General features: G+C 47.3%; 1 protein-coding gene and 1 long non-coding RNA gene across 4 annotated transcripts in view; both read left to right on the forward strand.

The window, feature by feature from the left end:
• The window catches only part of WDR59 (WD repeat domain 59), a 78,385-nt gene extending 70,240 nt beyond the window's left edge, over window positions 1–8,145 (forward strand). For all 3 annotated transcript variants that reach the window (XM_034425539.2, XM_034425541.2, XM_087877107.1), the window contains 2 exons: window positions 2,867–3,009; window positions 6,889–8,145. In XM_034425539.2, the coding sequence (XP_034281430.1) occupies window positions 2,867–3,009; window positions 6,889–7,124 (379 nt within the window). In that variant the 3' untranslated portion in view covers window positions 7,125–8,145. The remainder of the gene's footprint in view (window positions 1–2,866; window positions 3,010–6,888) is intronic.
• A 213-nt stretch (window positions 8,146–8,358) lies between these two features.
• On the forward strand, window positions 8,359–11,331 carry LOC148112307 (uncharacterized). The gene is made up of 2 exons (XR_015729576.1): window positions 8,359–8,874; window positions 8,977–11,331. It is a non-coding gene; the product is annotated as an uncharacterized LOC148112307 (long non-coding RNA).
• The last annotated feature ends 1,637 nt before the right edge of the window (window positions 11,332–12,968 follow it).

Genomic DNA, 12,968 nt, shown 5'->3' on the forward strand with positions numbered 1-12,968 from the left:
CTTTGAGCATTTAAGGTTGCAGACCCCTGCACTAGGCTGTCTCGTGCCTTCAGATAAGTGTTGGGTTTCATGAGATGCTTGGATGACTTATGGGAACCTCTTAAGCTGCTTAGGAACCAGAGCTGGAGCTTAATTTTGCTTTCTTTGAAGATAGATACTCTAGAAGGAGCCTGTCTTGCTTTCCTGATCCTCTTCTCCATGTAATTCACATTTTTAGATATCATTACTTTGGGTGCTCTTGTGCAGAGGTATTCACACAAAAAGATTTTCAGTCGTCAAAGAAAGGATTGAAGTACTAGGCTTCGTAGCTGGCAACTGGTAGATCCTTTAGCTTTGCACTGCGTCTACATTTTGGCAAACTAATCAGATAAAAATTGCCCACTTTGTTGACACAATGACGGTAACCCAGATCTCACCCCAGTCCAGTTTTTGCTTTAATTACACGAGAAGATTCTCAATTCAAAACTGTTCCTTATAAAAAGCATGAAAGACCAGATGACTGAAGAGGCCGAGCTTCCTCCTGTCAAACCTGCCTCAACTTAAACTTCTAAATAAAAACTATCCTTGGCTCCATTTGTCGAGAATAGAAGATACTGGAAAAAAATAATTAAAAAACAGATGTGTGAACATCTAGAAACAGTTATAACTAGTAGCCAGCACGGGTTTGTTAAAAACAGACCGTGTCAAACCAATCTTATTTCATTCTTTATTTTATTTTATTTTATTTTATTTATTGAATTTCTATACCGCCCTACTCCCGAAGGACTCAGGGCGGTGCACAGCCATGAAATAAAACACATAGATATACAAAATTTAAAATTGAATAAAATGAATTAAATAAATTTGGCTGAATTAATACCCATAATTTAAAATACCCATATTTTAAAATACAGTAAAAATTTAAAATTTACACTTAAAAGGGAGAAGATTTAGGCGAGGCCAGCTTGATGAAATAAAAGCGTCTTCAGCTCGCGGCGGAAGGTGCGCAGGTCCGGAATCCTCCGTATCTCTGGGGGGAGCTCATTCCAGATCGTCGGTGCCCCCACAGAGAAGGCTCTCCCCCTAGGGGCCGACAGCCGACATTGTTTGGCCGACGGCACCTGGAGGAGCCCCTCTCTGTGGGAGCGTACTGGTCGGTGGGAGGCTATTGATGGTAGTAGGCGGTCCCATAAGTAACCAGGTCCTAAGCCATGGAGCGCTTTAAAGGTGGTAACCAGAACCTTGAAGCGCACCCAGAAGACCACCGGGAGCCAGTGCAGCTCGCGCAGGAGAGGTGTTACATGGAAGCTCCACGTTGCTCCCATAACCACCCGCGCGGCCGCACTCTGCGCCAGTTGGAGCCTCCGAGTGCACCTCAAGGGGAGCCCCATGTAGAGAGCGTTACAGTAGTCGTGACGAGGGCATGAGTGACCGTGCGTAACGAGTCCCGATCCAGAAAGGGACGCAACTGGCGAATCAGGCGAACCTGATGAAAAATCCTCCCGGTCACGGCCATCAAGTGCTCTTCTAAAGACAGCCGTGAATCCAGGAGGACGCCGAAGTTACGAACCCTTTCCGTGGGGGCCAATGATTCGCCCCCAATAGCCAGCGATGGCACCAGCTGACTATATCGGGACGTCGGAAACCACAGCCATTCGGTCTTGGATGGGTTTATCCTGAGCCCGTTTCTCCCCATCCAGATCCGTACGGCCTCCAGGCACCGGGACATCATTTCAAGGGCATCGTTGGGGTGGTCCGGGGTGGAGATGTACAGCTGAGTGTCGTCAGTGTACAGATGGTACTTCACCCCGAAACCACGGATGATCTCGCCCAGCGGCTTTACATAAATGTTGAACAAAAGGGGCGAGAGAACCGATCCCTGCGGCACCCCGCATATAAGGGGCCTCGGGGTCGATCTCTGCCCCCCTGTCAACACAGACTGCGACCGGTCAGAGAGAAAGGAGGAGAACCACCGTAAAACGGTGCCTCCCACCCCCAACCCTTCCAGCCGGTGCAGCATGATACCATGGTCGATGGTATCAAAAGCCGCTGAGAGGTCTAACAGGACCAGGACAGAGGAACAACCCCTGTCCCGAGCCCTCCAGAGATCATCAACCAACGCGACCAATGCCGTTTCCGTGCTGTACCCAGGCCTGAAGCCGGACTGGAACGGATCTAGATACGACGCTTCATCCAGGTACTGGGGAAGCTGTCGCTCAACCACACTCTCAACAACCTTCGCAACGAAGCAAAGGTTGGAGACTGGACGATAATTAGCCAATACTGCCGGGTCCAGGGAAGGCTTCTTGAGGAGGGGCCTCACCACCGCCTCCTTAAGGGCGGCGGGGAAGACACCCTCACCCAACGAAGCATTTATAATCCCCTGGAGCCAGCCTCGCGTCACCTCCCGGGAAGCCAGCACTAACCAGGAGGGGCACGGGTCCAACAAACATGTGGTCGCGTTCAATCTACCCAGAATCCTGTCCATGTCATCTGGGGCCACAGGATCAAACTCATCCCAAATAACAGTCTCAAGACCTGCCTCTGTCACCCTCGCTGGATCTATCCAGTCAGAGTCCAGACCTGCCCGAATCTGAGTGATTTTGTTATGCAGATACTGAACAAAATCCTCGGCTCTTCCCTCCATTCTTTGGCAAAGTGACTAAATTAGTAGGCCAGCGAAATGCTGTGACTACAAAGTAGACCACAGCCTACTTCTTGGTAAGCTAGGAAATGTGGAGTAGACAGGTATAGTTTTATTAGAGAGCAAGCATATTGCAATAATGCAAAGCCAGAACTGAAAATCGTGAGCCAAAGAAAATTAGCCAGGCAAGGGTAGAAACCCGATCAGGGACCTAAAGGCCCGTTTGTGGATTCCGTCCTTCAGGCTTCTGGATCCTGCCAACACGCAGCAGTTTGACGACTTTAAAAAGTGCTACGGAGAAATCCTGTATCGCTGGGGCCTGCGAGAGAAACGTGCCGAAGTCCTCAAGTTTGTTTCCTGCCCCCCCGAGCCTCATAAAGGAATTGGTGAGTTGAAGCCTCTGGGTCCCCAGTAGGTAGTCCTTGTTCTGAGTAGTCCCATTCATTCACAGCTGAGTCCCAATTAGTTGCAAAAAATCCTTCCGGAGAAGTCCTTCGAGATGAATCACCAACCTTTATCTCCCTTGACACGCTGCCAAAGACCTACTTGGCAAAGCCACATGGAGTCCAAAATCAAAAAGAGATGCCGACTGGGAACTGAATTAACAATGTTGCTTTCATGCAAAGGGCTCACGTGCCTTTGCTCCTCTTTTAAGCCTTCTGGGCCAATCATCTCCTGGCCTTACTCCCGAGTCGTCCCTTTTCTTTTAACCGTTCTTGCCTTCTGGCAGCTCTTCGCATGCATGCACTAGGAACAGGCTCCTCCTGTTCCTCTGCCTCTCTGCTGTCTGCCTCTGGAGACTCCGGAGTCCGTACATCACTCCCAGATGGCCCTGGCCCCATCTCTGCCTCCGACGCAGAGCCCTCGTCCGAGCCTTCCCCAGACTCCAGAACTGGGCCATGTTTCTCCCCAGCCTCCTCACTGTTTGACTCCGCTGCCAGTGCCACAGGTTGCTGGTGGACCACAACAGTCCTCTTCTTGTGAGAGGTCTTGGCCCCCTGGAAGGACCTGCCCTCCTCAAGGGAAAAGAAGGCCCGGCAGTTCCAGTTCAGCGGCTCCCCATCCAGTCAACTGTTCTACTCTTCCATCTCTTCCCTTTTAGACTCTGCTGAACAGGGATGCTTATGGAGGGAGCCATTCAAATAAGAGAGAGCATCAGTCCCAAGGATCCTAGGGGAAGAGATATTTCAGAGTAGTAGCTTTATTGACAGGAATCTTGCCAGGTTAACACACAAATCTGCAAACTTACTATATCTCCCATGTGAACTTAGTAAAACCACACCTAGAGTCCTGCATCCAGTTTTGGTCACCACACTATAAAAAAGAGGTTGAGACTCTAAAAAAAGTGCAGAGAAGAGCAACCAGGATGATTAGGGGACTGGAGGCTCAAACATATGAAGAACGGTTGCAGGAACTGGGGCTGGCTAGTCTAGTGAAGAGAAGGACCAGGGGAGACACGAGAGCAGTCTTCCAATATTTGAGGGGCTGCCTGTTTTCCAAAGCACCTGAAGGTCAGACAAGGAATAATGGATGGAAACTGATCCAGGAGAGAGTCAATGTGGAAATAATGTCGGAAACAGGTGATTAATTCATCACAGCTATTTTACACAATTAATGCATCAAATTCTCTTGCACTTTAGTATCTAATGACTACGGGCCTCACAGTGTGATATTCTATTATACAGTAGTTAGGCCATGCTGGGTTTTTATTTTGGTGTGCAACTGACCGATTGGATGCCAAATTGTGATTTTAATATAGATTTTATTTGTTATTTATTATTTTATTCAGGAATATTTTTAACTGGATAATCCTTGAGTGTTTTGAACTTGCTCTGGTCTTTCACTGTAATCAAGGTGGATAAAAATCCATGATTTTTTTTTTAAAAAAATTAAATAATCTATTTTTAAAAAAATTAAATTGGACTTTTTAAATTTAAATTGGATTTTTTTTTATTTTTATCAAATTTATTTTAATAAAATGCTTTTGGAATAAAACTCTATCTAAAGAGAGTTTTCTATTTAAGATACATTAACAATTTAGTTTATTCAGCAAGAACTGGAGCTTAGTTATGTAGCACAAGGCTGTATATTCTGCAATATTTACATTTTTGGTAAACTCATTCAATGAATCCAAGCTCTGGAAGCTGAGATAACATGCACTGCATTGATGCATTCACACAATTTCACAGCAGAGATGACAGTTGCTGTTTAAAAATTATGATTTAAATCGAGTCGATTTAAATCAAGCCTTTTTACTAGTGATTTAAATTGTGATTTAAATCGATGTGATTTAAATCAAATCCACCCTGACCATAATAAACACTGACTTGATTTGAACCCAGCTACAGTATTTCCTGTTGTTGGAGAGCCTCTGGCCTGGTGAGATGCTTCCTTTTTGTCGGGGGAGCCGAGGATTGGTGGATTCAGTTAGGCCAAAAGGGTGTCCTGAGAGCCCATCCCTCAAACCGGAATGGGAAGCGGGCACTGAGCTCCAGGGATGCATCGAGCAACCTCTGGCCTTCCTGAGAGTGGAAGACAAAACAAGCGGTTTCCTTTTCCAGATGTTGGAATGTGTGAGCTGTTTCCCTACATGCTGATCCTCTCCAAAGCCCCGTCCTGCCCTTTTTCAAGATCAGGGAAAAATCACGGAGATGCCTTGTGGGTGGGGGATCTCTGACTGAAGCCCCCTGAGTGACCCTTTCCACAAGCCTTAAACCCACAGGGACCCCCATTCCCAATTGTGGAAATTGGAGAAGCTTTGTTCATTTGTTCAGCCTTGCGTAACAATTTTTGCAACAAGGCACTCCCTGTTTTGTCTGCTTGTCAAGCGCTGGGAAAATCAGGAGATCCGGGCAGTTCAAACAAATATAAAGTTTTATTGCAAGCTTAAACTGTTGACAAGAGCCTGAACTACCAACAGCCAAGGGAAATGAGTGGGAGATAAGAGAGGCATTCAAGGTGGGCTGGACCGTAGATCTCTTGCAAGCTGATGCGTTTGCCCCCTCCCTCGGGCTCAGCTTGGTCACCTCCAACGCTTCTACCTGTAAGGCTGAGTCTGGGAAGAAAGACCTTGTCTCCTTTAGCTTCGTGTCCCAGACATGGTTGTATTGCTGAAAAGGGCATCTGTTGTTGAGGAGAGTATGTGCAGCGTCAGAATGGGCCAACTCGCCACAGGACATCATGCCGTGGAACAATTCAACAATTCAATTTCATTATTTAGAATAATTAGAAATTATTTTAATTTTTGACATTCACATTTCATTTTGTCCCTCCTTTGGCATCCTTTCTTTAATGATTCCATTCCACCATTTCTTCGATATTAGTGAACTCTGGTTCTGCAGCAGATTGAGTTGGCCATGGCTAGCTGTCCTGTGGTGAATTGTGTTTTGTCCCGCAGCAAGTTGTCTGTGGCGAGTTGTCCTAGACCCTGCGCAGTTGCTGGGTGTGAGTTGGGCAGCTATATACAGATTAACAGAGCTGGAAGGGACCTTGTAGGTCATCTAGTCCAACCCCCCGCCCAAGCAGGAGACTCTACACCATTTCTGACAGAGGGCAGTCCAGTCTCTTCTTGGAAGCCTCCAGTGATGAAGCTCCCACAACTTCCGAAGGCAACTTCTGTTCCATGGGTTGATTGTTCTCACTGTCAGGAAATTTCTCCTTATTTCCAGGCTGAATCTCTCCTTGTTCAGTTTCCATACATTATTCCTTGTCTGGCCTTCGGGTGCTTTGGAGAATAGCTTGATCCCTTCCTCTCTGTGGCAGCCCCATAAATATTGGAAGACTGCTCTCATGTCTCCCCTGGTCCTTCTCTTCACTAGACTGACCATGCCCAGTTCCTCAGCCGTTCATATTTTTTAGCCTCCAGTCCCCTCATTATCTTTGTTGCTCTTCTCTGCACTTTTTCTAGAGTCTCAACCTCTTTTTTCATAGTGTGGTGACCAAAACTGGATGCAGTATTCTAGGTGTGGTCTTACTAAGGCTTTAAAGAGTGGTATGAGTACCTCCCTTGATCTTGATTGTATTCCTCTGTTAATGCAATTTAGGATTGCATTGGCTTTTTTGGCTTCTGCCGCACACGGCTGGCTCATATAAATACTGTTTCAGAAGGGAAAGGAGGGATTGTTAGTGGTTGTTTTCAAAGCCCATTTGTATCATTTCTCCTTTAAGTGTTTGGGCCTTACTGTGCCCCCCCCCCCATTTTACTAGGGCTTAATTGTGACACCCCCTCCAATCAACCCCCCCCTTCTCTCTTGCTCCCCTGGCAGAGTTTGGCGTCTTCTGCAGCTACTGCCGCAGCGAAGTGCGCGGCATTCAGTGCGCCATCTGCAAAGGCTTTGCCTTCCAGTGTGCCATCTGCCACGTGGCCGTGCGGGGCTCTTCCAACTTCTGCCTGACCTGCGGCCACGGGGGGCACACCAGCCACATGATGGAATGGTTCCGTAGCCAGGAAGTCTGTCCCACGGGCTGCGGCTGCCACTGCTTGCTGGAGAGCACTTTCTGACCAGCCATCTTCGGCGCCCGACTTGGATCATTCCCAGGCCAGATGATCTCCAGCTGACCGGCAAGGAAGGCCCCAGGTGACTTCTGACACAGATGGCCAGTCTCCTTGAGGGCACTCTTGACAGAAGTGAAATGCGGTGGCTGGTGGTTGCCTAACTTTTTGAGGCTGTTCTGTGCTAACCGAGCGGAAGAGAAGAGAGAACGGAAGCTGAAGAGCAACTTGGTATGATGAAAAGTTCACAACGGGGGCGGGTGGGGGCAGCGTCTTCCCCCCCTCCAAAACATGTACTTCTGGAAGGCCTTCTGTCCAGTAACATTGCAACAGCAGTTGCTTTTTTCGACGGACCTCTAAAGTCTTGAGATTATACGAGGAGATCAGAGTGAACAAATAATTTTTACCAAGACACGGAAAAAGTCTTCAATCTTTGCAGGGTAGGAGGCTTGAATGAATCAGCGTGTCCTTTGGGAGGAAGGGAGTGCCCAACTGCAGCACAGACCCTGGAGAAATTGGAGAGGCTTACCTATCCTGTGGCAGGTATTTACTTTCTTCCTCACCTCACCTGCCACTGGAAAATTGCCCTTTTTTCAAAGATGCTGAGCTGTAATTGCTTCCCTGGAATTGACTCATTTGACAAATGTAGGAGCAGATTCTTTTATTTTATTTTTTTTTAAAGGGGGCTTGGATTCTGAAACAACAGGGCCAATATTTGGCTTTAGATTAACAATTTCAGGACTGAACTATCTGTGTTTTTGGTGCTGAAATGCACTTGAATCTGATGGAAACGATGGTTTCTGGCAGGGAGCCAGAAACCCTATAAATTCTTTGTGGTACCAACAGGAATCTGGACTGAGCCCTCCCGCTTTGGATTAGATCCTTCGGTGCCTGGATTTCGGTTTGCCGACCATCTCTGAAGCATAGAGACCATGTCAGAGTTTCCTTCAAGCCACGAAGCTGAAGAAGTGTATTTTTGTATATTCACTGAATAATTAAGAAAGTTTTATAAAAAATTTCGTGTTCTGCAGCCGTTGAAGTTATTGGCAAATTTGGGGGAAGATTTAAACCCCGTCCTCCCTCCCTCCCTCAACATGACTCCAAGATTAGCTGCCTTCGTTGCATGTATTTATTATTTTATTATATATGATCTTTTAAAGCAGTGTTTCTCAACTTTGGAAGCTTGAAGATGGGTGGACTTCAACTCCCAGAATCCCCCAGCCAGCAGCGCTGGCTGGGGGATTCTGGGAGTTGAAGTCCACCCATCTTCAAATTTCCAAGGTTGAGAAACACTGTTTTAAAGTCTATTACTGCTCCTTTCAGCAAACTGGTCCACGGGGTTCTTTCTGTATAGTAAGAGATACACAAAGAAGTGAGAGATGGCTTATTCTTACCAATAGATGGCAGCAGCTGCTTGTGCCTGGAGTTGTGGACTCACAGTAAACTTTGCACAGTGCCAGGAGATGCACACCTGTGTGGACACGCACAGTTTTCCTGCAGTAAGGAGTAAGGAGTGAGACTGATTTGAAATAAAGCCTGGTTCCAGGGCCCCATCAAATAAATTGTGCCTTGCATAGAATTTTGTAGGATGTCCAGGAAAAAGCCTCTTCTTGCACCCTTGTTTCCAAGGAGGAACTGAGGAGTACAGGGAATCCTCAACTTACAACCACAATGGAGCCCAAAATTTCCACTGCTAAGCAAGGCTGCTGTTAAGTGAGTTTTGCTCCATTTTACAACCTTTTTTTGCTGCAGTTGTCAGGTGAATCACTGTACATGTTAAATGAACCACTGCAGTTGTCAGGAAAATCACTGCAGTTAAGCAAATCACTACAGGTGTTAAATGAACCACTGCAGTTGTCAGGAAAATCAGTGCAGTTAAGCAAATCACTACAGGTGTTAAGTGAATCACTGCAGTTAAGTGAATCACTGTACATGTTAAATGAACCACTGCAGTTGTCAGGAAAATCACTGCAGTTAAGCAAATCACTACAGGTGTTAAGTGAATCACTGCAGTTAAGTGAATCACTGTACATGTTAAATGAACCACTGCAGTTGTCAGGAGAATCACTGCAGTTAAGCAAATCACTGCAGGTGTTAAGTAAATCACTGCAGTTAAGTAAATCACTGTACATGTTAAATGAACCACTGCAGTTGTCAGGAGAATCACTGCAGTTAAGCAAATCACTGCAGGTGTTAAGTGAATCGCTTCAGTTAAGCGAATCACTGCAATGTCAATTGAATCACTGCAGATGTTAAATGAATCGCTGCAGCTGTTAAGCGAAACACTGCAGTTGTCAGGCAAATCACGGCGATTGTCAGGTGAAGCACTGCAGTTGTTAAGTGAATCACTGCCATTTTCAAGCCAATCACTGCCGTTTTTGTGAAGTCAATTTGTCTGCTGCCCATCTTGCTCCTGGGGCTCCCTGGCTTTCATGGGCCGGAGTGGTTGAATGGGTTGCGGAGTCCTCTCCGGCTGTTTGTCCAGGGGGCCCCAGAGAAACATGGGGCCACGTCGGTCTCTTTCCTTCCTGGGAGGGGAGCCTCCCTTGGACCCTTGCAGTGCTCCAGGCCTTTGAAGCTGCCTTCCTGTCCCCGTGCTTTACCTTGTGGGCTGCTGGTAGAGCAAAGGGAGCTTGCAGCAAAGCGATGGCCTTCCTGGGGGCTCCCTTTTGTTTATCGCCCAGAAACATGGGTAGAAGCTGAAGGACTCCAGGCTCAGCTGGAGACACGGGAGCCTTCCTTCGTGTCCAGAGTCAGCCGGTTTGTTCGCTTCCACTGAACTAGGTTGCATGCTCACAAGGTGACAATCGCAACTGCAAAGCAGGGCAGTTGTTACGTGACTCGCACCTGACTCCACAACCGTTGTTGCCACAGTTGTTAAACGAATCACACGGTCATTCAGCAAATCCAACTTTCCCCACTGACTCTGTCTGTCGGATGCCGGCTGCCGAGGTCACGAACCCAGGAACCCAGGAGGCTGCAATTGCGGTAAATATTTGCTGATTGCAAATTTTGATCACGTGTCCAAAACAGCAGTTGTAAGTGCAAGGACTGGTCACCAGTCTCTTTCCCCTCCCCCCCCCCAGTTCCTAGGTAGTGCCTGGGTTGTGAGGAAGGGCCACAAGTGAATCAGAACCCCCAGTTGAAGCTATAGGTGTCCTCGACTTAACGACCACAATCGAGCCCAAAATTTATGTCGTTCAGTGAGACGCTTGTTAAGCGAGTGTTGCCCCACCATACGACCTTTCTTGCCACCGTTGTTAAGTGAATCACTGCAGTTGATAAGTTAAGTCACCTGGTTGTTTTAAGTGAATCTGGCTTCCCCCTTGCCCCAGGAAGTCACAAAATGGGGATCGCTTGACCTCGGGACGCGGCAACGGTCATAAGTATGAATCCGCTGCCAAGCATCTGAATTTTGATCACGCTGAGCAGGTGGTAACTGCGAAAAACAGTCACGAGTCACTTTTTTCAGTGCCTTTGTAACTTTGAATGGGGGGGCTTTTTATCAGGTTCGCCCAATCCACCAGTTGCAGCCCTTTCTGGACCGGGACGCCTTGCGCACGGTCACTCACGCCCTCATCACCTCCCGTCTGGACTATTGTAACGCTCTCTACATGGGGCTCCCCTTGAAGAGCACCCGGAGGCTCCAACTGGTCCAGAATGCGGCCGCGCGGGTGGTTATGGGCACACTTCGTTACACCCATGTAACACCCCTCCTGCGCGAGCTGCACTGGCTCCCAGTGATCTTCCGAGTTGGTCACCACCTTTAAAGCGCTCCATGGCATAAGACCAGGATATCTACGGGACCGCCTTCTGCCACCAACAGCCTCCCACCAACCAGTTCGCTCCCACAGAGAGGGACTCCTCAGGGTGCCGTCGGCCAAGTTATGTCGGCTGGCGACACCCAGGAAGAGAGCCTTCTCTGTCGGAGCTCCTGCCCTTTGGAATGAATTGCCCCCGGATATTCGTAACATCTCTGACCTCCGGGTGTTTCGCTGTGCCCTCAAGACCCTACTGTTCCGACAGGCGGGGCTGTCTAAACTGAATGATTTTAAATTGGGTTTTAATTTTGGGTTTTAAAACTCGGCCAAAACTATTTAATGATTTTAATTAATTTTAACTATGACATTGTATATTTATATTTTAATCCTGGCTGTACACCACCCCGAGTCCTTCGGGAGAAGGGCGGTATATAAATAAAATTATTATTATTATTTATTATTATTATTTGAATGGTTACTAAATGAACCGTTGTAAGTTGAGGACTTCCTATATTGTATTCGTTGGTACTCTGGGGCAGGGGTCTCCAACCTTGGCAACTTTAAGACTTGTGGACTTCAACTCCCAGAGTTCCTCAGCCAGCTTTGCTTTGCTGGCTGAGGAACTCTGGGAGTTGAAGTCCACAAGTCTTAAAGTTGCCAAGGTTGGAGACCCCTGCTCTGGGGAAACCACCAGAATCCCATATTCAAAAAGGGACTTTTATTTCGTTGTTCTTTTATTATTTAACATGGCATTCTTGACGCTTCGGAACAGGGATGCATGCATTTGTCCAATGCTGGGACCTTTTCATAGAATTGCAGCAAAAGGGTGTCAGGCTTTCCCAATTGCCAAACCAACCTTCCCATTACACACCCAGTGCCAGCCAAAGCACTCGGGTTGCCCAAACGCTGCCTGCCAGGCCTGCCTCTCCCATTTGTACAGTTTGCATCCAGTTTCCTCCCTTTTTTTCTTTGATCTCTCTTTCCCTTGTCTGATGGGCAGCCTGGCAGAGCCTCCAGGGCAACCACATGCGAGCTTGGGTTTTGTAAGGAACTCCACGGGCACCCCAATGCGCCCCTGGCAACAAATGACTTGGCTTGATATCTCTCCATTTTTTAAGCAATGGAAATAATAGTGTCAAAATCTAAAGCGGCAGGGTGGAGAAAAAACCCAAACATGATTGTGATGGGTAGGATAGATTATAAAAAGAAGAGAATTACCATAGAGGCCGAGATTGATTTATAATCGTACTTAAAATTCCTGTAAAGGAGATCGGAAGCCACTTCTTTCTCCTTTTTTTTTCTTCCTTTTCTATTTTTCGTTCGCTTTCCCCCTTTCTTGCATCTTTAATTTTATCTTTGATTTCCCACCCCCCTTTCCTACCACTTTATCTTAGTTTGTATTAATTTTATCTTCTTTTTTAAAATCTTTAATAGAACTTACATGGTTTTCAAAATAAAACGGCAAGTGGGAAAAGAAACCAGGAGAATTCCAAGGAGGGTGCAGGGGTTCCCCAACCTTGGCAGCTTGGTGGCCCGGCTGGGAGAGGGGAACTGGGCAGCCCTGGAGTGAGTGGCAGGCCATCGCACATGCGTGTAAGTGCCTGCCGGCTCGCTGCTCAGGCAGTTTGAGTGCATGCATGCTCACCCACTCTGCCTAACCGCTCATGCAGCCCAATTCTGAATAGGCTGTGGCCCATGGATTGGGGACCCCTGTCCTAAATGACTGTTGGAACGAGCTTGGTTTAATTTAAAGTCATTAGCAAAAAAGTTGCCTCCGCTCTGAAAGATACGCAAGCAAAATCTGGTTTGGAGTAGTTGAGATGATTCGGCTCTGGGCTTACACTTGAAGGAACATTGGAGCTGGTGAAATGAAAATGTCGTATTTGCAAAGCTCAAGTGGTTCATGCTGCTACTGGTAAGTGAAGCCCCGAAACAGGATCCTAAGAATGGGATTCCCACCAATGGGATCTCCTGCTTGAGCAGGGGGTTGGACTAGAAGACCTCCAAGGTCCCTTCCAACTCTGTTATCCTGTTGTTCTTCCTTTCCCCAATGCAGAATTGGAAAGGAGTCTTCTAGCCCAACCCTTTCCTC

The sequence above is a fragment of the Pantherophis guttatus genome, chromosome 11 (assembly GCF_059756535.1).
Source record: "Pantherophis guttatus breed Tessera chromosome 11, ASM5975653v1, whole genome shotgun sequence".
Classification (NCBI taxonomy): domain Eukaryota; kingdom Metazoa; phylum Chordata; class Lepidosauria; order Squamata; family Colubridae; genus Pantherophis; species Pantherophis guttatus.